Below are 25685 nucleotides of genomic sequence, written 5' to 3' on the forward strand. Positions count from 1 at the left end.
TCCGAGATGTGATCTCATATCACGAAATCCGGAAGCTGCTCCCACGGGAAGCCTTGCACATGTGTGCTTAGGAGTCGGCCGGGCTGGCAATGATGGAGTATTGTCCACCGGCGCCAGCAAATGTGATCTTGCGGTCCTTGACCGCCGTGTTCTCGATCAGTGTCGGAACCTCGACGTCGTCAGAGGTGCCCAGGCCGGTCTGGTAGTTTGTCGAGAACCCCCATGAGTACGTCTTGCCGTCGCCCGTCAGGGCGAAGCTGTTGTCCGTACCAGCGGCGACCGAGACAATGTTTTTGAGATCTATGTCACAGTGTTAGCATAAACTTCCTCATGGTGGTTTGCTTCTAACAATAGTCAGGGGAACTCACCAGGAACAACGGTGGGGACCTTCAGGATACGTGGCCTCTTAGCCTCATCGTAAATGGCGTTGTCCTCGTTGAAGGCCCCGTTGGGAAGTCCCACTTGATGACCATCAATGCGACCCCAGGTCAGCAGACGGCCGTCGGTAGTGCAAGCCACCGAGTGGTGCTCGCCGCCGCAGATGTCGGCAATCTTGTACTCCTCGAGCGCCTCGATACGTGTTGCGCTAAGCACTGCCGCATCGGAATCGCCAGCGCCTTGCTCGATGGCGAGCTCGCCAAAGTTGTTGAGACCCCACGCGTAGACGATACCCTCCGAGTCCAGCGCAAAGCTGTGGTACGAGCCGCAAGAGATCTTGGTGATCTTGATGCTCCGCTTCAGGCCAAGGCCGCCAGGCCGCAGGGCCGACGCGAGAACGTCGCGCTGAACGCAACGGCGACCAAGCTGGTTCTGCTCGGGGCAGCCCCATGTCAGGATCTTGCCAGCCTTGTCCAGAGCCATCACGTGGTTGGAGCCAGCCGCCAGCTGAACAACCTTCTTCGGCTCCGCAAGGAGCCCCGGGGTCTTCTGAATTTTGACGGTGGGGGTAAAACCGAGGATGCCATCGCTAGCCTATATAGGAAAACTTGTGTCAGAACGGATCCAGATGTTCGTGTAGACATAGGAAGGCAATACTTACACGGAAGGTTCCCCAGCCATACACGCGGCCGTCCTCGGTCAACGCAAAGGACGCGCTGTCGCTGGCTACAACCTGCACAAAGCGGGTGCCCTCGGCGACATCGCTCATATCGATCTCGGCAGGGATACTCTCCTTAGGGCTGAGACCACTGTCATCGTCATCTTCCGAGTCCGAGTCCTCGGCGTCAGCGTCCCTGAGGCCACCGTCCCACGTGGTGTCACGACCCAGGGCTCCCTGGTCGTTGACGCCCCATGTCAGGATCTTGTTGTCTTTGGTCAGAGCGACAACGTGCATGCCGCCACAGGCAATCTGAACGACTCCGACGGTGGCAGCAGTGAGGTTGTGATTGATGCGCGGGCGCTTGACATCAAGGGGCTTCTTGCCCTCGTGACGCATGTTGCCAAGGCCGAGCTCGCCCGAGGACCCTTCACCAAACACGAACACGTCGAGCACGGTCTCGGGGGCGCTGTTGATCTTGGCACCGAGCTTAACCTTGGAGATGGGGGCAGCAGTCCGCACCCGCTTGACGGGACGTGCATCCTCCTCATCCTCCTTGGCGGGCTCGTCTACTTCGGAGTCGGCGTCGGGCGTGGGCTCTCTCGCAGGGGTGCGCTTGCGCTTGGTCGGGGACGATATGGGAGCAACATCCTTGGGGACCTTTGGGTCGGAAGCCTCCTTGTTTGATACGGGCTCAGCAGACGCGGCGCCCTTCTTTCCGACCTTCTTTGGTGCGGCCGCTGGCTTGGGTGCAGCAGCCTTCTTGGGTGCAGCGACCTTCTTGGTCTCTGCAGCCTTCTTGGTCTCTGGCTTCTTCTTGGGCTCGACGGATGTTGCCTTCTCTGAGGCGAGGACAGGGACGGTGGTGTTCTGCTTCTTGGTGGCGGCAAACGCGGGTTTTCGGCGCGTCGCGGTCGGGACCTCGGTGGCTCCGTTCACCTCAGGCTCCTCGGTGGCGTTGCGCTTCTTGGGCGCCGCCTTGGCCGGTGCAGGCTTTTCGCTCGCAGCCTTTTTGGGAGCGGCCGTCTTCTTTGGTGCCGCGGCCGGTTTCTCAGGCTCAGCGGACGCTTCTTTCCTCGCGGCAGCGGCCCTTTTCGAGGCAGCTGTGACTTTTGTCGCGACAGCCTTGGGAGCAGCCGCGGTCTTCTTCTTGGGAGGCATATTTTTAAGGTGCGGCGAACGAATACAGGAGGGGCTTGGGTGGTGATGGTGATGGTGCGACGATCAGGCGCGATGGGTTGGGTCAGGTGTGGGTGATGCGCCTAGGCCAAAACCTGGGCGCGAACAGTCGAGCAAAGACGCGGGTAGTAGTAAAGACAATCAGAAGGCCGGAGCGATGGCTACAAGAATGCACGTACGCCCAAGTTCGCAGCAACTCGGACTGTTTCTGTAGAGTCGAGGTGTCGCGCCCGGAAATGGTGAAAGAGTGAAGGGATTTTTCGGAGTGGACGCTGCTTGGGGTCTGAAGAAGACGCGCCGTGCTGCTGATTGTTGTGATAGCGGGAAAAGTGAGCCGAGCAGGGCAATCCATGCCCGAACGCAATTGACGCACCCACCCACAGACTTTTTTCACCGCCTGCGCTGGCAGAAAACAAGGGGCGGCCCAAGCTCCCCTGGGAGCTCGGCGAACTGGGGTCTGGACCCTTGGAAGCTCGCCCGCCCCATCTTGGTGTTATTGGCGCAATGCACGATTGGCGTTTGTCCAATCCAGTCACGGTCGAGTCGGTCAGCCCCATCTGCAACAGCAGCACGCGTGAACAGCAAGCGGACTTGTCGAAACCCAGAAGGCCTTTTCCGGATAGAAGCCCGACCCACGGTTGCCAGGCTGGGAGTTGATGGGCCGATGGGTCGATGGATCAGGACTGCATGATGCCAGCGCACACAACCTGTCACGGAGACTGCAGAAATTAAGAAGAGAATTGAGGTCTTTTCTCATGAGATAATGAGATGGAAAAAAGAAGAAGCGTGGATGCCGGTCATCCATTCAGTGACCCGAATTCTTTCTCACTCAAAACGCCAACCCAGGTAGTCCCGCAAATCTACAATCACAAACGCCGTAAACTCCAGTCGTGGTCCGAAGGAAATGCAGGAAAAAGCATGCACCTGCCCGAAACTCTCAAATCCAAGCTTCCGGTTCGCCGGTGAGCACGCAAAGTCTAGTTGGGCTTCCTCCCGCGGGCGAATCCTTAACAACCAACGCCCGCCTCACTATTTCGTGGTGGTAAAGTCGGTCTCGTTGGTGGGGTCATAGACTCCCGAGGCGCCGCCTTTCTCGCAGGTGCAGGCATCTATAACACGGTAGCGATGGTCAGCAACCCAGCCCCTCTTTTTATCACGGCAGCCCGGGCGGCCCGATAGGCGGTGACAGAGGGCAGGGAGAAGCACGTACCAGCAGGACGCGAGCCGCAGGCACACGCAGATCCCGTGGGGCGGACGTTCTCTGATCCGGCGCGGTCGCAGTTGCACTCGCCAGCCGGGCGGGCGCGGCAGGAGCAGCGCGCTCCCGAGATGCTGTTCTCAGTGGCAGCCTTCTCGCACGTGCAGTGGAGGGCCGACTGCTTGCCACAGCTGCACTTTGCTTGCGTGGCTGGACACGGGGCACAAGGCATGTCAGTTGCGTCGTTTCACGGTTAACAGGGCCAGGGAGGCGACTTACCACAAACGCAAACGTCGCTCTTGCCGCAACAGGTGGAGGCCTTCTGGGAGGACATCTTGATGAGGGTGGATGATTTGTATGGAGGTGGTGCGAGTTGGTTTGAAGTGCAAGATTGAAAAGGTTGCACAGGTTCGTAAAGGAGGAACGGGTGGTAAGAGGAGGCAGGTAGAATAGCTGGTGTTTAAATCGTGGACGATATTGCAGATTACTGCATCAAAAGACGAGACAGCGTCCCCTTTATGTACTCGTCGCACTCTCTGGCAATAACATGATGAAGTCGATTGATCAATCAGCATCACCCGACTTGCGGTAATCACATCGTCGCTGATTGGTCAAAATTCTCAGCCCTACAGGCGGGTCCCAGGTTGCTGGGTCTTTTGGCCAATCATGCATGTTCCATTACCATCATTCAAGGATCGTGCTGGAAAGATCGCCTCGCCTGTCGTCACTATGGATATGGCCTGTTTACAAACTGCTAGGTTTTGCCAATCAACGGAAATTGCACTGTGTATACCGGGCAGTGGACATGGATTGCACAATGGAGAGGTGGTCTGTGTACACTATCATCCATTCCAGTCAGAGCCCACCTGCGCCAAATACATGCATACGGCGGCGATGATGATGGTGAGATGGCTGTTAATCTTAGCGTACTGTTCTGCCGTTTTGACGGTTGAGTTGGTGATGTCGCCCTGGGTGATGGAGAGAGAGGAGATTAGACAATGTCGATAACCGTCCCGAATAGACCTACTTGGAGAGCTGGCGCGTCAACGGGTCACTGAGGACGGTGGTTACATTTTTACGCACAACCTTGCAAGCTGCCATTTGCGAATATTATCTTGATTCTAGGGCATGCACTTAAACTGTTCTTCCATGGTCTACCAATGGCTATACGCCATAGTTCCACCAAGACCCAAATACCGCCAACCTAGGCATCCATACCGACTTCCCTTCCCCTGAGAAACACCACTATTATCCCAGCCTATGATGTCTGGTCCCAATCACACGCAGGCGCCTATCTTCCATCCCGGTGGCGAGGCTGACCTCATCGCTTGGGGGCTTTCCTCACGCTAGCTTCCAATGGTCGTCGGTGTATTCAGAGGCGCCGACCGGCCACAAGGCGGAAGGAGACAAAGTAGAGGCGGTTCCGATAGCGACTCTATACTCCTGCACCCTTGATCCGCGGCCCTTGGTGACCTCAGACTCTCGGCGACGATCTATGCCGCGTTTCTCGATTCAGCGAGCAGCCTTTGCCTGATTTTCCCTCTCCCAACTATCGAAAATTCCCGGTAAAGCATCCTCAAACGCCTTTAGCAATCCAAGGGCTCCTTCGTCCACAAGCCCCCAAGCTGACAAGATACTGCCGAGCAATGCTATATGTTAACCGAGCTTCCATGAGATGGTCAGGGATAAACAGCATACGTCGTTTGCCTGCTGAAACCCGGCATTTTGCCTTCTTGGCACACCGGGCTGTGAGAGCTTCCAACGCAATGCCCGCCCAAGAGCCTGGTTTAGAGAGGAGGTTTCAGCTTTTCGTACCGGTAGCGACTAGCCCGCCCCAGCGCAGCTTTGTCGTTGATATCGCCCTCGTTGAAGATGACGAGGAGAAGGTCGCCCGGGATTCTGAGGAGCGGCGGCGGCATGGCGTGTGAGGGTGCCCTGTCGCAGGGCTGCTTTTCGGCTGTCGACCGCGGCAGCTTTTCAGCATGAGCTCTGGGATTGTGAGGCATGGTAGGGATGTCGCCGAGTCCAGTTTGCGTCGCAGTTTCGCCCAACTCAGTGGCGAAGACAGGACATTGTTTGCTTAGTGATGGTCGATGTTTCTAGATCTACATATTGTAAAACGGCGATTTGGGGTTGTTGAGTCATATGGATGACCTTCAAACCTCGTTGCGTCGCTCCGGTACCTTATCATTTGGCCAGAAGCGGCTCCCACAATGTCCACCATATCCAGGCCGCGCTTGGGGTGAGGGGATTGGTTGTGGACGTCCCGAAGGGAAGGATCTTTGGTTGGGTGCCTGGAGCTGGGGTGATTGTAGGCGCGGCAGGCGCACTCTAGGAGGGAGAAGTTGAGATTGTGGAAAAGGTTTGATATATGTGAGGGTTCAAAAATGGAGGCTGTTGCAGATGCGAAGTTGAAGCGAGTCCGCCCAATGATTTTCATGCGCATCTTAATCGTCACTTCCACACACTGGCACTGTCTGTCCCTGCCTGCTTGTCAGCCTGGTAGGTATCGCTCAAGGCGCCGTACACGGCCTTCACCCGTTCGATCCTCTCTCTCCACACACTTCTCTCATCCTCCTCCCCAATCTCGGAGACAAGATCCGACAGACTTCTGGCTCTGAAAAACTTATTCGTCTTGTTGTACAGAGGGCGGGCGGCCAGGGACTCGGGCGTGTCAGCGGGGGCGGGGACCCTGAATACCTCGCGCAGGATGTCGATGTCATGGGGAATGCCGAACAGGTCGCGGCTGTCCTCGTAGGTGAAGAGGTAGTAGAGTTCGTTGAAACCGCTCCAGGTGATGCCGCTCAGGCAGAGCGAGCACGGCTCGTGGGTCGCGAAGAAGACGCAGTCGGCCGTCGCGGGCCGCTGCTGCTGCTGCTGTCCGGGCGGCCACGGATCGGAGAAGAACTGCTGGATGCAGTTGATCTCGCCGTGCAGCAGGGGCGAGACGCGCTCGTCGTTGGTGGCCACGGTCAGGGGCGAGAGACCGTCGCGCAGGAGCACGGCCGCGCCGAACAGCTTGCTGCCCGTGGAGACGCCGGCGCGCGTGAGCGGCACGACCCGCTGCTCCGTGACGTCGAGCATGGCCGACAGCAGCGCCGCCGGGGGGTTTGTGTTTGTGGGGGTGGCAGGCATGGGGGAGGCGCGCTCGGCTGGCATGGGCGGGCTTTGTGCAAAACAGGTGTGGGTTCCCAAAGGCTTGGAGTTGTTGCAGGTCGTGAAACTGAATCGAAGACCTCCTTTCTATGTATACTTGAGATGTATCAATCGCCAACGAGCAGTCTCTCGCAGAAGTGTGCGCTGTCGTCTTCTTGTCTCGCATCCCACGTCGAGTTGAGGAACTACACTTGGCCAGCCCCAAGACGACGTCGGCGTCAGCCGCGGGATTTACATGGCTGGAGGACATGGTCGGGCTCGGTGACCTCCGACTGCATTAGCGCCCCTCAGCTACCAAAATCGATCAGTTCCATGTTTTTGTATACGAGATAGGTTCGGGGAGGTGTTGTATGTAGTTTAAAACCCTAACCCTTTCTATCTTTCCACATCAGAAGGAAAAATCCGCCTCTTCGATGGATCCACGACTGCTACTCTTGACATCAGCCTGCCTTCTTGATGCGCAAGACGGCCAGAGGGCCTCGCAAATCGTGGGTCTTCAAGCAGAAACACCATCTACGGTGGATTCCCAGGGCTGCCAAGGATGCACTACATCCGAATCCTCAGACCGCCGTCATTCGTCGCCAGCAGCGCACGCGGTGACGCGCAACTTCAGCTGCTGCTCACCATCACTACCGACCTCGGGGAATCGTTCCTATACCCACTGCAGCCGGTAGATCTGGATGTTGTACTCTATCTACACGGGTCAGTGGAGGAGAAAGGCGGCATCAAGCTCCCCGTAGCCAAAGGCGAGAATACGTTACGCTGGACGGCCGGCAGCCGGGTTCTCAAGACCAAGGTCAACCTCCCCCCGCAGGCCAGCAGCTCCGCGCGGCTCAGCCGGGCCGTCGTCTGCGTGCGGCCGCTGGAGAGGCGACTCTCAGCCTCGAGCGCGGCAGACGTCCTCTCCTCCTCCTGCGGACTGATCATGCCGCTCTATGTGGCGCCGCGCTCGAACCATCCCGAGGAGACCATGGCTCTGCGCAGACTGAGGATCCCGGAAGATGCGGCCGAAGCCTCTCCCCTGTGTGTCGAGGTCGAGGAGGAGCTGGGCGAGAGCATCGCTCGGCATGTCTGGGACGCCGGGGTCTATGTGGCGGTCTTGCTGACCAAGATATGCAGCAGCAGCAGTAGCAGCTCATCTTACAGTAATGATGAGAAGAGTTGCATGCCGGCATTAGAGAAGATTTTGGGTAGCAGGGAAAAGCTGGACGTGCTGGAGATAGGCAGCGGAGTCGGTATACTAGGAATCGGGCTCGCGACGGCCATCCTTGGGAGGCACGAGGAGTCCGCGAGCAGCACGAAACGGCCGGTTTCGATCCTGATGACGGATCTGCCCGAGGCGCAGGACAGGGCGGCTGCCAACATATCACGCTACGAGGCAATGGTATCCCAAAGGCAGCGGCAGCGGCAGCAGCGTCCAACCGAAGACGAGGCAGCAAAAGAAGACGGCAACGGCGCCGACGCCGGCAGCCGGCAGGCCCCCATCGTGGACTACGAGAACCTCGACTGGGAAGACGGGCGCGCGGGTGTGTTCGCGCCCAAGATCCTCGCGCGCCCCTGGGATCTCGTCATGCTCAGCGACTGCACGTACAACGTCGACATGCTCCCGGCGCTGGTCGAGACGCTGTCGGAGATCCACTCAACCACCTCGCCGAAGCACACAAGCCAGGAGGATGACGGCCACCACCACCACCTCCTCCACCACCCGCGCGTCCTGCTGGCCACGAAGCGGCGGCACGATTCGGAAAAGGCCCTCTTCGACCTGATGGCCGGGGCGGGCTGGTCCATTGAGGAGAACAGGACATTCGAGCTCCATGATTTCGACAGCGCGTCGCAGCATATTGAAGTCTATCTCTTCGGGCGGAAGAGGCCATGAGGCCCTTCCTCCCTCCTCTATCATACACCCCACCCCCCTCCCTGGTTCTCGCCGTGCTGCCTTTTTTTCCCAGCTTCCCGGGATGGGGTGAACACATCGTCCCTGTAGCTGGCGCCCCAACACATACACGTCACGTTCCCCTGGGCGACCGCTCATATGTGTAGGCGTTGTTGACGTGCATGCGTCTGGGTAGGCCGCATCCTGAGGCCGGTACTTTTGTGCGCGTGTCCGTGTTGTCCGTGTGCGTCCACGTTCTACATGTACACCACAGACAAAAACAAACAAACAAGACCGTTTATGTTGCGCACGCCCGGCCGTGGGCAGCGAGCGGGTCGCGCGTCCAAAGAGGGGTAATGGGAAAACAGCCCGACCGCCGACCAGGCCTATATGAGGCGTTTGCATGGAGCATCGAGACCCTCCCCAGGAGTCATGGGCCGCATCGAGACTTGGACGTGGAGCGAACAGACGACGGCCGGCGGGTGGGGGGAGGTTTTCTTTGCGTGGTCACTGGAGATCAGCTGGCGGTGGGGTCGATCGGTGGTCCCCTCCCCCCTTCGTCCTCGGCGTCGTCGCCCAGCGTCCCTCCGATCGTGTGGACGGCCCGGCCTCCTGCTGTGCTGGCCACTTCCCCTCAGCCGTCCTCGTGCACCACGCTTTCTCTGGGTGTGGTGGGGAGAGATGGGTGTGTGTGCCGTCTTGGGCAGGTACACGATGCATGTAGTCGAGCCTTTTTTGCTCTTTATGCGTTGCCAGATGCCGGTTTCCTGCTTTTTCGGCCTCGAATGCCCCCTTTTTTTTCATTCCTTCAGCCCCTCTTTGTTTTCCTTTTTAGAGCGCAGTGTCGTCATTGCCTTTTTTGCTGGCGGATCGCGTCAAGATCTGATCTTTTCCTTTTTTTTTCTTTTTTCCCCAATCATACCTCGTCCATTTACCTACCAAAGCGCAGGGTCGCGCCCTGGTCGGCCATTTACTCGCCAAGCGGGCTGTTTGCTAGGCCCAAGAATGCTTTCCGCCAGCCCCGTCTCATGGGCCCCGGAATCATGCAACAGAGCCCTGCCACGGCATACCCGCGAGACGTCAGGGGGGGGGGGGGGATTCTGGGAGAGGCCAAGGCCTGGGACATGCAAGCACAACTCCTGACGTCGGTCGTATTACAGTCCGAGCTGGCTAGCTCTCGTCGGGCTGCGCCGAAGGATGCACCACTCACACCAGAAAAACCCACAAGCCACCATTTTTTTTCTTCCTATTCGGTACCTAACCTGGTTTGGGCACGCCGCTTCTTTCTGTCATCGTCGCAAGACTCGTGGGCTACCGTCTGATACCTGGCTTCGCTGGTGCGGTAGCGACATGGTCCGTGGTGGAGCTTGCCTCGATCACCCCGCCAGCTGCCCGCCCGCCTGCTGGTCGGTGCTTCAACTCCACTGCCTAGCGAGTCCAGGTGGGCTGCACGGTGTTCTTTCACCACATGACAGTGCTGGAGCCCCTCGACGGCTGGAGCCACCATCGGCGGTTGTGCCCACCCAGCGAGCACTGGTCGAGTCTGTGTGTGGCCGGCCCTGGGGTGGCCCGCTGCCTTTTTTTTGCTGGCCGTGCTGGTGTGCGGGCCAGCCGCCGGGGGCGTCCCAACGCTCCCTGCTAGTAGGCCCTGAGGGCTTTCTCATCAACAAGCATCGACCGCATCGGCCAAGCGCGCCACCAACAAGGTCGCACTTTTGGTTCCGGCGGTGAGCTGCTGACCGAAGTCTGGGGCGATCAGGGCATGCGAGCCCAAGAGCGGCCGGGGAAGGGGAAGGGAGGCCCCATGCCACCATTTCATCCATGCATTCCCACCAAATCCCCCCCCCAAAAAATCCATTGGGTCTGATCGGCGGGGCTCGGTTCGACGAAGGTGTGGGCATCCAGGCCCGCGGCCGACGCAATGCCATGCCCCGCCTCTTCCCAGAAACCCTAGCCCTAGCATGGAATGGGTGGAGGGGAAGATCTCGACCGCAGGAGCCAGTTGCCATCCCCCGAGGGTGCCGAAGGCCAGATGGTCGGCCCGGTGGGGGCAGGTTCGTGAAGGAACAAAACATAAAAGACGTCAACTATCGAGTGTCAAGTCCATACTATCCACCGTGCAAGTGGAGGAGGGGGAGTGCAAAGTGCAAAGGCGATGAGGTCCCACAGTACTTTGGTCCCAACGGCAGTGATACATTGCCTCCCCCAGAGGTGACATCGCTTGGAGCTGGACGGGGTGGGGTGAGGGGTGAGACTTTTTTTGGGCGGGACGACGTGCGTGTCTTTTTTTTCTTTCTGTTCCTTCTTGGGCGCTGAACCGCATGCACATCGCCTCGCTCCCTTCTTTGTAAAGGCTACGTTGTACCGAGAGGTGAGAAGCCACCCCGTCATCCCAAAATAGGCCCGCTCTCACTCACACACACACACACACTTTCACTCTGTCTCCCCCCCAAAAAAAATGTGCAAAAATGGGCTGCGAGATGCAAGCTGCGAGGTGTGCCGCTCCCGACGATGCACACACCACCCATAAAGAACACAGAAGCGTGAGCCCGAACCTGCCTGTCACCAAGGCAGCACAGTGGGCCCTGCCCTCCTAGCCTTCTAGAATAGAACGAGAGAGACGCAACTGAGCGGGAACAACACCGCCAGAGTCTCGCCGTGCGCAGCGCAAAAGGCGGGGCGAGGGCGTGTGTGGAATCCACCCATCTCCTGTCAGGCCAGGCGCTGCAGAGGCTGGGCATATGTACCAGGCCACATGTGAATGCAGCAAAGCAGCGGGTTGAACCACTCAGCGCTCGCCTTTACGTTTACGAGCAGAATTTTTTTTCACTTGCCTTCCTCGTAGTATCCCGCCTTGCTTTTGTTCAGACCCGCATCGAAGAGAGAGAGGAAAAAGTGGGCGAGGGAGACGGTGAGGGCTCGCTGCAGAAGACGAATCAACGAGTGCCTGTGTCTCGCCCTATCTAGGTAGGTGGTTGTAAGGTAGGTGATACCTAACCGCCTGTGCAAAAGACCTGCACACAGACGGGCGCGTTGCCCAACATCAATCATGTGCCCCCTGTTCTCCATCCTCCATCTCGATGTTCTCCATCTCGGGCGGCTGGCCCTGGCATTGCGTCACTTTGTGGGAAGCGACAGCAACAAAGCTTGCTCGAGATCTGAAAGCATGGAAAACACATAGCCAGCCTCCCATAGCCCCAGCCTCCCCACTTTGCGGTTCGGGACGGAGGGGGTGAATTGCAATGTGATGTGTGTGTGTGCACGGCCACTGTTTGCATGTGCTCGCCGAGATTCACAGCACAAAAAAGGAAGAATGAATGGAGGGCTGTGACGAGATGGGGGGACGCACTGGGGGCCCGGCGACGTGATTGGTGGGGTGGGATTTTACCCCGACGCGAGGAGGCAGCAGGCAGTTGCGCAGCTAAGCGCCGCCGGAATAGTCGGCGTGCCTATGTCAAACCCGGTGTGGCAGCAGCGTGGTCCCAAGACCTCCATTCCCAAGATGGTTGGTGTCGTCGCACGACATGTCCGCCAAACCCGGGTACCAATCCAGGCTGGGAGGAGGTTGGACTGGGAGGGCATACCCGTAAAGCATAGAGCACGGAGCACAGAAAGACGTGATCCCAACGGATGCGCACATGCGGCGTCACGGCTGTCTGACGCCGTGCGGCCCATGTAAGACGCAGGTCAACCAAGACCGGGCCCGACCGTGCCACATGGTGATAGTCCTCCAGGGTGACCCTCCATGGGAGCGAGGCACGACAAGGCAGCCGCCGCCGCCGTCACTGACATGCCTGCCACCCCCAGAAGCCATTTAGCCTGTGGGGGACAAAGATGTTATGTGTAAGTTGGGGAGGGTATTTACGTGATATTAGCGGCCATCACACCCACCCTCTCTCTCTCCCCTGTCATCCGCCGACACACCTCTAGCCCAGTCCATCGCCCCCCGGCTTCCCAGCCATCTCAACCAGGAGGATGTGTGTGTGTGGAAGCACGGCGTCTACCGTTCCTCTCGTCAGCGACGTGCCAACCATAAGCACAAAATCACATCCATGCTACCCACCTCGGGGAATCGGTCGCTCAGAATCACAACTGATCGCGAATGCAGTTAGCTCCGTGGGTTTTTGGGAGGGGTGGGGGACGATATCTTTGGAGCCTTCAACGGCGGGAAAGCGAGAGGGGGGTCCTGCAAGTTTGTGAATGTTGAACGAAGCACAGACATGCATGCATTCACACAAACACACACACAGCCTTGTCGGGGGACGCATCTGCGGTTGGAATTTGCCCGAGCGGGCAGCCATAAGCACAACAAAAAGCAGAGAGGGAAAAAAAAATGGAAGGCAGGGACGGCTTGGTGTGTGTACGTGTGTGTGTGGACGTTTGTGTATTGACGCGCACCTGCGCCGTGCACACCACCACCCCCTCTCCGGATGTGGCGCAAGTTTGGGGGAGGCGGAAAGAAACGGGCTTCAATGGAACTTTGAAGGCGGCACAAGTCGTCTCTGAGTGGCCGGCCCAGCGGGGAGAGCGCGTGCGTGGTGTGCGTTCCTGCAAGTGCCGAGCGAATAGGGGAACACCCAGCTAGAGGAACAAGAGAAGAAGGGGGAAAAGAAAGGCTCTGGAAGGCCGTAACCGCCAGCCTCTATCCACCCCCAGGGGACGCCAGCCTACGGGAAACTGCCGCGGGGCAGGCAGCCTTAGCCTTGTTCTGCACAGGGCTTTTCTTTTTTGGCGCTGTTGCGCGTGTGCGCGACTGCCGGGGAGGCACATGGTGCGGGCCACACAGCGCGAGCCTCGTGGGGGAAACAACGGAGAAGAGTGCGTGCAGGTCTGTCACATCTCATCACGTCGGCTCGGGATCTGCGCTCCTTTGTCGCCCCCGACGGAGGGGAGGTTGTGCCTGCCCACAAACATGTTCGTGGTGATACGTCCATCCTCTCCCTCGTGACGAACCGGGTCTTTTTTTTGGGCGACCTACGCCGCGGGATTTTCTCCAATACTTGTCGTGAACCGCTGTGACAGGTCATGCTGTGCCTGCTTGGTGACAAGGCGGGAAGGGGCAGCGTCAGGGACACCGTCGGGGACTGATCTCACGAGTTTGCATGGCCAGCGCGAGCCCCCTTGGCCCGGTGGACAAGGCTGGAGACGAGGGATATGGTGCGTGATGCGGCTTTCCGGCCAGCCGTGGAACCGGGATTTTTTCTTGGTCAAATTAGGACGAAGGGAGGACGAAGTAACGCGCCAAGGGCACACACTGTCACATTCGTTCTGACATGCCTGGGACCTTTTTTTTTTTTTTTTTTTTTTTGTGTTATTCGTTACCCTCCCTTCCCCTGCCGAGCGCCGCACGCCATCCATTTCTGCCATCCCCGGCCAAGGGAGGGCGTGTGAGAAGCAGATGTTGCTTCCTACCACTCCGAGGCAAAATGGTACTTTTGCCCGGCGTTTCTCTCTGCGACTGTGAGACAAAAGAGGCGCTAGGTCCGTGTCCAGCCGCCGCCGCGCCAGGGACCAGGGGCTCACCAGCCCCAGGAAGAGAGAGGCGCGCTACGCTACGGTGCTCGTTGGCCCCCGCGCGCGCGGCTGGTGCTTTTGTTTATATGGACCGGAACGCTAAAAAGCCTGTCTCGCCGTGACTCGGGCTGAGAAATGAGTCTGACCCTCGATCGCGGCTCGATCGTGTCCGATGTGTGCGAAAGGGAGAGCGAAACGAAGAGAGGTGCTCATTCACAATGACACAAGTGGAAAATATCACGCTTCGAATGGAGGGGCCTGTCGTTTTTTTTTGTTCAATCTTTGTGAAAGTGCGGGTGTGAGTATTGTCGCACAATTCCAGGAGGCTTTTTTTTTTTTTTTTTGCACATTTTTTTTTTCACTTCCACCCCTTTGCCCTCGCAGCAAGGGGATGTGGTCTGATGGCTGCGCTACCACCTCGCACCCCCTGGGCCTAGCAACGCCAAGAAGCCACAGAATAAGAACAAGGGAGCGAAAAGCAAAAATGGAAACGAGAAAAGCCCCTCACGACATTCGTTTCTTTTTTCATCCTTTTTTTTTTTTCTCCAATGGGTCGTGGAGCAGGGTGGAAACAGCGGTTGAGTTTGACACTACCCAGTAGAGGTATCCAACGCACACCTCCTAGGTGCGGATATTCGTCCGTCCGTCCCTTGTTATTCGCACCACCACCGCCACCACCACCGCTGCCACCCGTCGTCCCTTTTTCTGGTGCCATCCGTTTTGGGTCTGCAGCAGAGGCATGGGTTGCCGGCAAGGGATCGTCCGCTCAACCGCACGCGCACGACTCGGCCGCGTTCGGTCCAAGAAACGAGATTGGATGACTGATGGGCGAGTTGGTTTCTTGTGTGTGGAAAGCCCATCCGTCCGCTGCTGCTGCACCGCACGGCGGCGCAGTTGGAACAAGGATGGGGAAAAAATTTCCTTCTCCCTCCCCCTCCTATGGGTGCTCTCGTTTCCTATAGGTAGCAACTTCTAAAGATAACCAAATTTATGTAACACCCCTGGCTGAGGTCAGCACCCACACACGGGCGAGGAGACACAGGGAAGACGCCGGTTCACCGTTTGTTTTATTTTGTTTTCCTTTTATTTTTCATTCTTGTGAATCCATCCGACGCCCGCCGCAACGCCCAAGGTCTCCCATTGGGCGAACCAATATCCGTGGGAATCATGGTCCGAAATTCGAGAATGGGTTGTGCGTCGGTAGGGTTTTTCCTTGCGCCAGTCCCAGAACGGCCCAATCGCCGCGGCCGGGAATGCCAATTTCGCGTCCCTGGCGCGTCATTTACTTTGGAAAGTTTTCATGGCTAATATTTGTCGCACTGATTTGCCATTGCGTCCTCCTTCCCAAACGATAACCGCTTTGATGTGGACCGCGAGGGCAAGCGTAGGCGAACACAGGTACATTTCGCTGCAACGACTGCAATGCACAGAGGGACACAAAACAAGGGGTCACAAAAAAAGGTGTTCGAGATGGCAAATTTTATAAAATAGTCTCGCGAAAGATTAGGTACTTCTATCGAATGAGCAAATAAGGGTATATCCATCATCCAGTGACAACGACAGAAGTGAAATGGAAACGGACTCGCTAAGACGATGGAGTCGAACAGTGAAGAAGCCTCAATGTCCAGAAACCCAACGCCACGTAGCGACGTTTACAGACAAAAAAACAGGAAGAGAAGGAAGAAAAGAACAAAACACAGAACGCCCTGCGCAAAATCAAAACATTAGTAGTTAGAGTACATGTGATCCAAACAAAAGTATATCCCAGGTAGCTTTTTTTTCCCCACCGCCGATACCAAAACACATGCTTTTGTGGACTAGGGAAACATCGCGCGCGACCGCCTCTATGGAGAATCTGCGCAATACACCTCGCTTCTGATCTGTTGGTACTGAGTGGATTGAAAACCAGCAGCGACCGTGAGGGCGCTGCAAAAAACAAAACAAAAAACAAAAACAAAAGAGTGCAAAAGCAACCAAGAGCAGGCACGAGAGAAAAAGAACAGGCCCAGAAGGAGAAGTCGGTATGGTATCTCTCTATAAGGTCCAGTGACAGTGGTGAAAAGAAACCATCCAGATGTGCCAATGGGACGTAGGCGACGCCTTGAGATGCGCGGATTGCTCCAACATCTACTTCGGAGTCGTCGTGATAGGAAAGATAGAAAAACAAGAGCTGGAGCTCTCCCGGTGGTCCAAGAATGAGATCCGAGAAAATGGGTATCATGCGCCTGGGGAATCCAGAAATAGCTCGACCAAATCGTACACGTGTAGCTTCTCCAGATTGGGCGCGCCCTAGGGTATGTTTGTGGGCGACGCCAAGTGTTGTAGTAGTTGTAGGCTCGGACAGCAAGCATGTCCGAGCAGAAATGAAGGGATCTCCCAAGTGTCCTTGGGAATCCAGGGGAGAGTGTGGAAGGCAGTCCAGAAACACCAGGGAAGGGAAGGCGTTTATTTTCCAGGGTTGAGAAGAACGTCCTCGCAGTTGGCGTCAAACCGGAGGTTCCAGAGGCGGACAGAGGCCATGAACTTCTCGGTCGCCTCAAGCTCCCGCTCCCGTCCGAACAGAGTCAGGACGAACTCGACTCCGGCGTTGTTACCGAGCTTGGAGCCCCGACGCTTGGAAGCCTGGAGCATAGGAGTCTCGCAGCGCTTGAGAAGCTTCCTGAGCTTGTCGGTAAGACGCTCGCCAGAAACGATAAAGTCACCAAGCATCTCCTTGTTCTCCTTCTGGCGAACAGTAGGCAGGACATCGTCGGCGCGCTTGACCTTGCCAGAGATCTGGATGAGGAGAAGCCAGAGGTCACCAGCCATCTGGGCGATGGGGTGGCCCTTGCCGTGCTTGTAGACGGTCCAGTCGTAGATCCACTTGCCCAGGGAGTTGGCGTCAAAGACACTGCCCAACAGGAGGATGGGATGCTCGGTAGGATCCCAGTGGGTCAGAGAGTAGCCCTCGGGAATCCCGTAGGCCTTGGCATCCTCCAGGGTGGCGACGGGCACATCCGACTGCCGGGGCTCAGGGTGAGAGGAGGGCTTCTTGGTGTGGTGTGAGCTAGAGGGACGCGCAGTCTGCGACCTCTGAGGAATAGAGGTAGACGGCCGACGAGACTGGCTAGGCCGGCGGGCGGGCTGCGGGGTAGGGGAGGGGAAACCATCCACGGGCGACTGCCTTGGAGGGGACATTGGAGGCATGCCAGCGTTCACCTGCTCGTAGTAGTGGTAATCAGTACCATGCCCAGCGCGACTGTAATAGACCCTGCCGCCCCTGCCGTCCCGTCCCGACCTCGACTGCGCGGGCAGCACATAGGAGACACCGTTGACCTCGAAAAACTCGTCCTCGTCCGACTCCCCAAATCGATCCGAGTGGCGGTAATACGATTGCGAGCTGCGGCGCTCGTGGTGGGTGCTCGGGCGCGGCGTTGACCAAGAATATTTCCGCGATGACCGCGAGTCACTCACATTCGCAGTCGCGTAGACGCCACCGCTGGTATAGCGCGGAGACACTCCCTCGGACACGCCTGAGTAGCCGTGTGCGGTCGGCGGTCGAGCGGGCATCGTCTGCTGGTAGCTGGTGCTCTTGTGTCGCGTGTGCGTGGCGCGCGTTGCCGGCCGCTGCTGTGCGTACGCATACTCGGGAAAGTCGTGGTAGCGGTGCGGCGACGGTGTTGGCGACGAGCTTGTGTAGTGTTCGTCGTAGCTGGGGTAATCCCTCGCGGGAGTTGCTCCGCGTGCGTATGACATTATTGTCAAGGATTTGAGGTAGGGGTATTATGTTATGAGGTCGCGAACGACAAGATGTGGATGAGGGTATGTAGAAAGATGATGTGGCGAGGCAATGCCTCCGCTTTTATGTGAGGCGACGGCTTTTCAATGCAGTGCCGCGCAGATGTCGTGACGCGGGGGAGGAGAGTGACTACAATTTAGGTGGTCACCTGGTGGGTGCGTGGTCGGAAGGAAGTGAAGATGTTCGACTCCTGGAAAACATGTCAAGGCGTGGTGGACGATGTTTCGACGACAAGCTATATCCAAGGACACCGCCGACAATCACGGACGGTGCTGGCTGGCGTTGGTGATGGAAGCAACTGGACTCTTCAAGCAAGGCCCAGTTATTTCGAGGTGCGATGCCAAAAGCGTTTGTAAGCGTCGGGATGTCGATAGGTTGGCGGATGCCAAATGGATTCAAATCGTCTCTGCGATTGAAGGAAGGAGGAGATGCAGCCCGATTTATAAAAGAGGACGCACTCTGGGTAGGTGGCATCCACTGCTGGCCGGACACCGCAAACAAAGGGGAATCTAGGGGCGGGCAGGGGGGCCACAAAAGGTGCAGGGTGCCCTTGTCGCATCAATGACACTCCCTATCCTGGCGTTGGAACGTGCAGAGGGGGTGTGCGGTTAGCAAATGTACCACTTCGCTTGCTCCTGGTACCCAGCACCTGCCGGACGAAGTAACTCACCAAAACCGACCCACACCAACCGTATCTCGTCTAAGAATGACACACGGTGGCCCCCGCTAGGTCGCACCAAGAGAATAACTCGCACCAGTGAAAAGGCGCCGCTGCATAAGCCAATGGGAGTGAATGCCTTGCACCGCTGTGCTTTCAGCTGTGCGCCGACAATTAAATGTGAATGAAGAGAAAGAAAAAAAAGGTGACAATGAGACTAGGGCGGAAGAAAGGAGGCTGGCGAGTAAATGCCGGACTCCTTTGACCCCGTCGGTGCTTGCGCAAGACCTTCTCGGATGAATCGCTGTAAGAGTCACTCGTCAATCGCTATTCTTTTGTCTTCTCACTTCTTCCTTGTTGATGCGTAAACCCCCTGCGGTCCAGGCAAAATTTTGCGGACGGGTTGAAGATCCCGGCGCCGTGGTATGGATGGGCTCTCCAACCCCCAGCAAGTCGATGCAAGCGAGATTTGAGTTGGTGGCTATGTAGGACGGCGACCGGCTCGTGGAGGCGGCTCAGGCTGCTATGGTAATTTGAATCCCCGGCTTGGGCAACCACAAGAAATTTTCGGCCTCGTGTCTGCTCTAGCAACTCGGGAGGGCACTCAGGGTCTGGACAGCTGGACCGTAGCGCACAGCCGTTTGCTCGGCACGGTTGATGCTGGAGCTCCCCCCAGAAGCGCTCGCCCGTCCAGCAGCGATTCCCCCTGCGATCGATGGTGTTTCTGCTCGCTGGCGAATCCCCAGAACGTGCATGCGCCCCGTGCTTGAAACAAAAAGAAACAGAAGCCTGCGGGGCCGTGCTATCGCCACTGAGGCAGCCAGCAGCCTGGCCCGACAAGTCGAGACTCCAGTCGAGACGCCAACTGGGCGTTACTCCGTAGGCGACGGACGCGTACCACACGGTGGCGGGTCGCGACAAGAATTGCCTCCGGCAGCACCGCTCCAGGGTGGGCTCGTGAGTCGGAGCGTGCTCGTCGTTCTTTCTTTTCGTGAAGCCGGATTCCCCGGGCGGGTCGCCCCAGGCCAAAGATAATTTGCCGGTGGCGAGTGGAGTTGACGCCTTTCGCAGCGAGATACCTCGTCCCCAGAGGTCGGTATCAGGTGGACCTAGCGTCGGCGGCCGAGCTTCGAGAAAGGCAAGGCAGGCCAGCCAAGGCGGGGCGTTTGGTGAGGCAGGCCACGATGATGCCGAGCACGACAGCCGCGCCGCTTGTGAGGCTCGCGCGCACGCGCGGCAAAGGTTGGGGAGACGAGGTTGCAGCAGAGATTCGAGTCATTCCTTGAAGGTTGTTGGGATGCAGGGAGGCAGACAGGCGGCACCCGCGGGACGTTTGGACCATCAGCTCCGAGCCAACCGCTGCTACAGGCTGGAGCGTGAACTTGGGCGTGCGACTCCAAGTCGAGCTGTTCATCCAACTTCACTCGTGGGGCAGCTCTTCGGGGCGGGCTATTTATCACCTCTGACTGGCTCTCGGCATCTCGTCCATCAAACACCGTCTCTCGTAGGGCGGATGGATGCCGGATTTCCAGATGAAGCGTGATGCTGCACACCACCCTGCACGATGGCGACATGGGATTCTGGTCTCTCGTCGCGTCCTGTCACGCCCATGTGATGCAGCTGACGGCATTGGTCCAGTGAGGACAGGCTCGCGCTTGCCTGCAGGGGCCACATGCGCGCTGGCGCACTCGCACTTGCACCGATTGGCGGGCTGGACAGTGCTCTTCCCATCCTTTGGTGCGCCGCGAGGGTGTCCTGGCCCCTCCATGTGGGAAACGGACGCCTTCCTCCCCCTCCACGCCAGCCTTCTTTCGTTGGTGGCACCGTGGGCCACAAGGCTCGCGCAGGTCAAGCGCTGGAGAGATGATAGGCCAGTGCGCCGCCCCAGATGAAAATCGTAGGCCATCGATGGTCATTGAAAAGGCACATGCAGTTGAGGCACGCTCTCCCTGCTTCTTCCTCTCCACCCGCACAGGGCACATTCGACACCCTTCAAACTTTACCCGAGTACAAGAATCCCCCCGGAGGCTGATGGATGCTCGCGCCGCATTTGATTGTCCAAGGCCCGCAACCTTGCCACCGATGCTACGTCGGCGACGGAAGAGGCGTCCTCACCTTCCTGTCTGGCACGTCGCTCAGAGTCCACCATCAATTCTTACGGCACCACGCTCCCGGGGTAACTCTTGGCCATATCAGACCAGACACGGGCCCGGCCTATGACCTTGATAGAGTCCGTCCCCGTCTCGGCCCTATTAATTGATCTTTTGTACGACCATGATAAAACTCCATGTCACGGCACGTTGCGCAGCGCCCACATACACGAACTTGAAATGGCATCAGCTTTGCTTGATCAACACAACACAACACAACACAGCCGTCCCGTCGTCCCTCCATCCCTTTGATCGGCTACCCCTCCAGATCATGGCCTCGCAGCGGTCAGGCCAGGCCCAAGGCCGCCCCCAGGTCCGTACAGTATTGCTAGCACAGTTCCGCCATGCCTTCCGGTGAGCCAGCAAATCGGGGCGCGACGCTGGATTTGCCGTGGCTCACAGAGGAACAAGGCGGTTCTTGCGAATTCACTTTGGAAGGACGCCGAGATCAACGCCCCACCCCAACAGCAAGACAGGGGTCGGCGCGGTCTGTTCTCTCCCTAGCGTCCGCCAGGGGGCAAACCACACACCCTCGCGCCCGTTTCTTCACCTTGGAACCCCCCCTCCAATCCTTCTCTGCTGCCTCCCCCTGCTCGTCGGATCCTTGTCCTGTGGCTGCTGCTAGGGACATGGGAGATTCGGACCGTGCGGCTGCCCGGCCATTTCATTTGCTTCTCCCCCCTGTCCCCCTCCTTTGTGAAAATTTTTTCAGTTTGTTGAATTCTCTTCCCAGGGCCTGTCGCACCAGCCTCCGTCTACCCTGTTCTGTCCCCAAGCATGACGGGGAAAAATGAAGGAAAGGGCAGGTGTTGCGAAGGCGAAAATGAGGGCGAATACCACGAAGCGGGAAAGTCCTCCGAACAGACACAGCACACAAGGGCAGGTGACTCACATGGGCGTCGACCGTCGAAGTACGACGTATGCCTGGATGCCCGTCGTCTTTGTTTTGCTGCGTTGCGGTCCAATATCATCCAAGCGGCCCTGTGTTTGGCCAGCAGCGGCCGCTTCACAGGTCGCTCTCGGCTCCCGATTGGACACGGGGCAGCGCTGAGGGTGCCCCTCCTGCACAGCTCCTGCAGCCGCTGCGGACTTGCAGTGTCTGCGCCGGGAGTCCCACCTCGCCAGCACGCCCACACCCTCCCTGGCCACCCATGCTACCCCATCGCGCACAAAAAAAAAACTGCCCATCCAGCCCTTGCTCACTGGCTACTGGCTGGGCTTCAGATCCAAGGTGAAAAGCCTGCGCCCGGGGGGTGTCCCAACAGGAAGCCCGGCGTGCATTCGGCAAGGCATCTTGACTTGCTCCTCCCGAACGCATACCGCACAGAACGATAAGAAGAAGGAAAAATCTTCACCGACTCTTCGTATGCGGCCGCGCCATGCAGCTCGCCCTGGCGGGCGGATGCGATCCGCCCAAGGTTTGGCGCCTTGGTGAGAGCAGGACTGCGCCCTCCCCCTCCCTCCACCTTGCTTCCTGCCTACGTGGCCGACCGCCCATTTGGAGGCCTGACCCGTGGGTGACGTGACGTAGCGGACAAGTGAGAAGAGCGTTCAACTCATGCTCGGGGGCCAGACGGTCGTTCCGTCTCCGGGAGACCGCTTGGGCGGGCCGAATAAATAAGGCCCATGGGGCCAGGAGGAGCACCATCCTCCGCCATCAGCATGGGGAGCTGGTCGACCGCAAGAGGAGGCCACAGGCTGTCCTTGGCTGCATATTAGTCGACTGCCAGGGTGCTAGTCGGTAGTAAGGAGTGGATTCCTCGGAACGATTTCTCGCTCATGCAATAATACGGATACGATATGCTGTTCAAGGATGTGAAGTGAAGAGAAGAGAAAAACCCCGAAAAAATAAAAAGCAAAAAGAGAAAGGAAAAGGAACCGAAAAAGAAACTGTTCCCGGTGCAAACGAGCAGAGCCAGTCGGGAGCAAATTAACCCTACATTGCCGGCCCTTTGGTGGGCTGCATCCCGTTGTGCGCTCGCTGCCCAATCCCACCAGTCACAAACGCATGGCTCGATGCGCGCAACCAGGCATCTGGGCGCCCACGATTTCAGGTGCAAGTTAAAGTGTCTGGTGCCCAGGGAGCATCTTTATTGCTTGCCTTTTGACGTGCACCATGCCCAATGAGATGGTTGCCTGAGCCGTCTGACATCACGCTGCCTTATTCCTCGCCTATGGGGTTGATTCGCAATGTCATGAGCGCGCGGTCTTGCCGAATGGGAGGCCATGTTTGCTGGTCAGCTGTGGGTGTAAGGCGGGTTGGGCGATTCTTGGGCGTGTTCTTGTTGGAAAGCAGGCAGCAGTCTCGAGTTGGCCTTTTGCATTACAGCCCTAGCTCGAAACGAGGAGCTCAGCCTTGCCCGGGAGTGAGGTTGGGATAGGGACATCAGGCGTGGAGGGGTTGACATTCCAAAGCTGAGCTGAACAAGGAGCACTGAATAGGAGCGATGACCGTGCGAACCAAACTCTCAGGAGAGGAGAGAGAAAAAAAAGAAAAGAAAAAAAGCCCGATGCACAGCACTCACGGCCCACCCTCCTTCCCGCGAATGAGCACGACGGATCAGACGGCCGTGCTTCCAGAACGACGCTTAACGTCGATTACATAACCCGCCATGTGGCTCCTGCAGCTGGCCCGTGCCCTTGCCTGCCCGCTTGACACCACCTGAGCTGCCCAGGAATCAGATCGACGGTAGAGCGCACCAGCCCACCAGCGCCCCATCTTGTCCCCACCCCATCATCCCGAGCGGCCGGGTGGACTCCTAGACATGTGGCGGTGCCCGCCCCTCGGCTGGTTTCAGGAGTTTTCCCAGAAAAGAGCTGAGAGTGGTGGAGCACAGGCCATGTGGCCCTCTTGCCCTCCCTGCTTCCCATGCCTGGGGAGGGTGCCCTGCTTACAAAAGCAAGAAAACGGCCAGGCCGGCCGGCAGCGCCACCTTGCTTGGGTCTTGGCGCCCGATGCTGCCCACAGCCGACATTTGGCCGCGTTGGGCTGACGTGCGCGCATGGCTTTTTTTCTTTTTTTTTTGCGACAAATTGGAGAGGGGGAGGGAAATAGGAGAGCTGCGACGGGAAGAAGTGTGACTGTGAGAACAAACAAAACATTAGGGCTCTCGTCATGCCTTAGGCCTCCATATTTACGTCATTTTCAGGCCGAAAAAAAGGCATGGGCGCGAAATCAACGGAGGCCTCGGCCGTGGGGAGGCGGAGAAACAAGCACAAACTCGGTCCCTCCTTCTCGTTTGTTGCCGCCCGAGGTGCGCGTTTGGGTCGGGGCCGGGTATCGATACACCACCACCCTCCTTTTCCTCTCCTCAGACTACGTGTTGATCGGCAAGGAAACATAGGGCCTAACACCTACCCACCGCGGCGGTAAGCTAGAAAAATCCCGCTTTCTCCATCTGCCTGTGCCAGCTGTGTGTGACTCACCGAAAGGGAAAAGGGGCGAAAGGGGAAGAAGAATTTTTGAGAAAGGGAAAATTTGGTGTAAGGAAAAAAAAAAAACCAAAATGCTACACTGACTGGCTGGCGGTCTGGGGGCTGGACCACCTGCGCTACCTCCCTGCCTTCCTGGTTGGCGGTCAAGAAATCGTGTTAGTGCGAACAGAGGTCCATCGTTGCGCCAAGCCGCCCGCTTGCCTCGCTATGTCTGCGGCGAACGAGAAGGAAGAGGGAGGAGAAGGAGAAGGGAGATTTTTTGGCACACCCCCTCCCCTTCGGGTCAAGCACAGTTCCTCCAGAGGACGCCCTGACGTCCGTCCGGCACTTTTTTCTTTTTTTTTTTCCCTGCCAGTGTGGGCAGACAGGCAGCAGCAGCAACCGCCGTTGGCTCAACAGAAAGGCAACTTTTGCGTCAGGGTCAGACGGGAGTGAGGACCTCGCCCCCCCTCCACTTCCCTCTCTGCCTTAATTTCGTGCGCGTCCTAATTCTTCACATGAGCTCATGACGACGCTTCCTGCTGGCTCTTCCTACCCCCACGCCTAAGCCACGCTCACCCTCTTTGTGAACCGGGCTTCTTGATATGCCGGACGGATCGAGGGGGACTCATCGACCAGAGGGCCGGCTCCGTATTTCCCTGACGTATCCGGAGCGGTCCTTTCCTGCCAGCACGCTTCCTTGCCGACACCCCCTCTCGGACATGTATCTTTGCCCACGCCGCCATGTCACTGAATTCCCCCCCAAACACGCGCGGATTTGTCCCCTCGCACTGGGCCGTGATTATCCAGTGATATCGTTGCTGCTACGCTCTGTATGGTCCAGGAAGGGGCTGTATATGACTGACTACGCTCCCTTTGGATGGGACTACTCGCTCCCTCCACAAGCTCACATGACCACCGCAGTAGTATTCCGTCACAGACCTTTTTCTTTCTTATTTTATCTTTGACTCAGCCCAGTTGTCCATCAGGCTGCCGCCACCCCACCGCTAGGCCTCGGGGTGCTCTCACAGGCCGAGCACCCATAAGGGGCCTCCTGCTAGCCGGCGTTCCTCGGCCGAGAGGTTGTGGGCACAACTCCGGGCGGGCCGAGGCCTCCAACCGAGGTACAGGTGGCTCCGGCCAGGGGCGATTTCCCAGAACAGCGTCGTCGTCAGCGGTCCTGCCTCCGCCCTCGTGGCCTTTTGTTTCTTGTTTTAACGCACGCAGTGTGGCAACTTCGCGATCGGTCGATCAGTGGGCGTGGAATCTACCGAGGGCGTAGATCAGGGGTTGGCTAGGGAGGAGGTTGCGCTACAGGCCCGTGAATGGTTCGGGAGATCTTGCCCACCTATTCCATTCCCTCTGGCTGGGCTTATTGGCCAAATACCCAGGGCGCCATGCGATGGGCCGGGTCCAACGTTCCTACCCAGAATAAGATTCAAGCAAGGCAGAGGTCAGATGTGAGACCAATGATATGCGGTAGCCGCATGGTTACACCGGTGAGAATATCACCGAGTGGTCAAATTTAAGTGTGGAATATGACACACATTGAATCACAGTGACATGGGGGGTTCCCGGAGCCTCCTTTCCACCCCGTGAAGTGCCTAGACAGGCTAGGATGTGACTAAGGTGATATCATGACTCGATTCGGAATGGTTAGGCTGTCACACGACCGATTGGTCTTGTCGGCGGTTCTACGACGAGTTTCATGTTGAGGGCTTGTCCCTCG

General features: G+C 57.8%; 8 protein-coding genes across 8 annotated transcripts; 2 read left to right on the forward strand and 6 right to left on the reverse strand.

The window, feature by feature from the left end:
* Positions 1 to 67: 67 nt before the first annotated feature.
* On the reverse strand, positions 68 to 2197 carry GGTG_03780 (RCC1 domain-containing protein; the record flags this gene model as incomplete). Its single annotated transcript, XM_009221562.1, has 3 exons — positions 68 to 300; positions 369 to 972; positions 1040 to 2197. 3 exons carry the CDS (start codon positions 2195 to 2197, stop codon positions 68 to 70), a joined length of 1995 nt encoding a protein of 664 aa, XP_009219826.1.
* Positions 2198 to 2916: 719 nt separating this feature from the next.
* GGTG_03781 (hypothetical protein) lies at positions 2917 to 3940 on the reverse strand. The gene is made up of 3 exons (XM_009221563.1): positions 3693 to 3940; positions 3426 to 3623; positions 2917 to 3324 (listed from the first exon to the last, which is right to left on the reverse strand). Exons 1-3 carry the CDS (start codon positions 3745 to 3747, stop codon positions 3245 to 3247), a joined length of 333 nt encoding a protein of 110 aa, XP_009219827.1. The 5' UTR covers positions 3748 to 3940; the 3' UTR covers positions 2917 to 3244.
* Positions 3941 to 5200: 1260 nt separating this feature from the next.
* On the reverse strand, positions 5201 to 5419 carry GGTG_03782 (hypothetical protein; the record flags this gene model as incomplete). Its single annotated transcript, XM_009221564.1, has 1 exon — positions 5201 to 5419. One exon carries the CDS (start codon positions 5417 to 5419, stop codon positions 5201 to 5203), a length of 219 nt encoding a protein of 72 aa, XP_009219828.1.
* Positions 5420 to 5867: 448 nt separating this feature from the next.
* GGTG_03783 (hypothetical protein) lies at positions 5868 to 6548 on the reverse strand (the record flags this gene model as incomplete). Its single annotated transcript, XM_009221565.1, has 1 exon — positions 5868 to 6548. One exon carries the CDS (start codon positions 6546 to 6548, stop codon positions 5868 to 5870), a length of 681 nt encoding a protein of 226 aa, XP_009219829.1.
* A 432-nt stretch (positions 6549 to 6980) lies between these two features.
* Positions 6981 to 9547, forward strand: GGTG_03784 (hypothetical protein). Its single transcript, XM_009221566.1, has one exon. The coding sequence runs from the start codon at positions 7111 to 7113 to the stop codon at positions 8443 to 8445; it is 1335 nt and encodes a 444-aa protein (XP_009219830.1). The 5' UTR covers positions 6981 to 7110; the 3' UTR covers positions 8446 to 9547.
* A 2582-nt stretch (positions 9548 to 12129) lies between these two features.
* Positions 12130 to 12743, reverse strand: GGTG_03785 (hypothetical protein; the record flags this gene model as incomplete). Its single annotated transcript, XM_009221567.1, has 3 exons — positions 12130 to 12261; positions 12506 to 12534; positions 12689 to 12743. 3 exons carry the CDS (start codon positions 12741 to 12743, stop codon positions 12130 to 12132), a joined length of 216 nt encoding a protein of 71 aa, XP_009219831.1.
* A 2674-nt stretch (positions 12744 to 15417) lies between these two features.
* GGTG_03786 (hypothetical protein) lies at positions 15418 to 18202 on the reverse strand. Its single transcript, XM_009221568.1, has one exon. The coding sequence runs from the start codon at positions 17689 to 17691 to the stop codon at positions 16402 to 16404; it is 1290 nt and encodes a 429-aa protein (XP_009219832.1). The 5' UTR covers positions 17692 to 18202; the 3' UTR covers positions 15418 to 16401.
* Positions 18203 to 18752: 550 nt separating this feature from the next.
* Positions 18753 to 19505, forward strand: GGTG_03787 (hypothetical protein; the record flags this gene model as incomplete). The annotated part of the gene is made up of 3 exons (XM_009221569.1): positions 18753 to 18877; positions 19178 to 19349; positions 19464 to 19505. 3 exons carry the CDS (start codon positions 18753 to 18755, stop codon positions 19503 to 19505), a joined length of 339 nt encoding a protein of 112 aa, XP_009219833.1.
* Between the last annotated feature and the right edge of the window lie 6180 nt (positions 19506 to 25685).

This window comes from Gaeumannomyces tritici (assembly GCF_000145635.1).
Source record: "Gaeumannomyces tritici R3-111a-1 unplaced genomic scaffold supercont2.2, whole genome shotgun sequence".
Classification (NCBI taxonomy): Eukaryota; Fungi; Ascomycota; class Sordariomycetes; order Magnaporthales; family Magnaporthaceae; genus Gaeumannomyces; species Gaeumannomyces tritici.

Bases quoted from the DNA above. Each gene is read 5' to 3' on its own strand.
- GGTG_03781 (XM_009221563.1), bottom strand. From the start codon at position 3,747: ATGTCCTCCCAGAAGGCCTCCACCTGTTGCGGCAAGAGCGACGTTTGC. The intron at 3,624-3,692 runs GTAAGTCGCCTC...CCCCGTGTCCAG, and splicing joins GAGCGACGTTTGCGTTTGTG to CCACGCAAGCAAAGTGCAGC. The intron at 3,325-3,425 runs GTACGTGCTTCT...ACCGTGTTATAG, and splicing joins CTGCGGCTCGCGTCCTGCTG to ATGCCTGCACCTGCGAGAAA.
- GGTG_03784 (XM_009221566.1), top strand. From the start codon at position 7,111: ATGCACTACATCCGAATCCTCAGACCGCCGTCATTCGTCGCCAGCAGC.
- GGTG_03786 (XM_009221568.1), bottom strand. From the start codon at position 17,691: ATGTCATACGCACGCGGAGCAACTCCCGCGAGGGATTACCCCAGCTAC.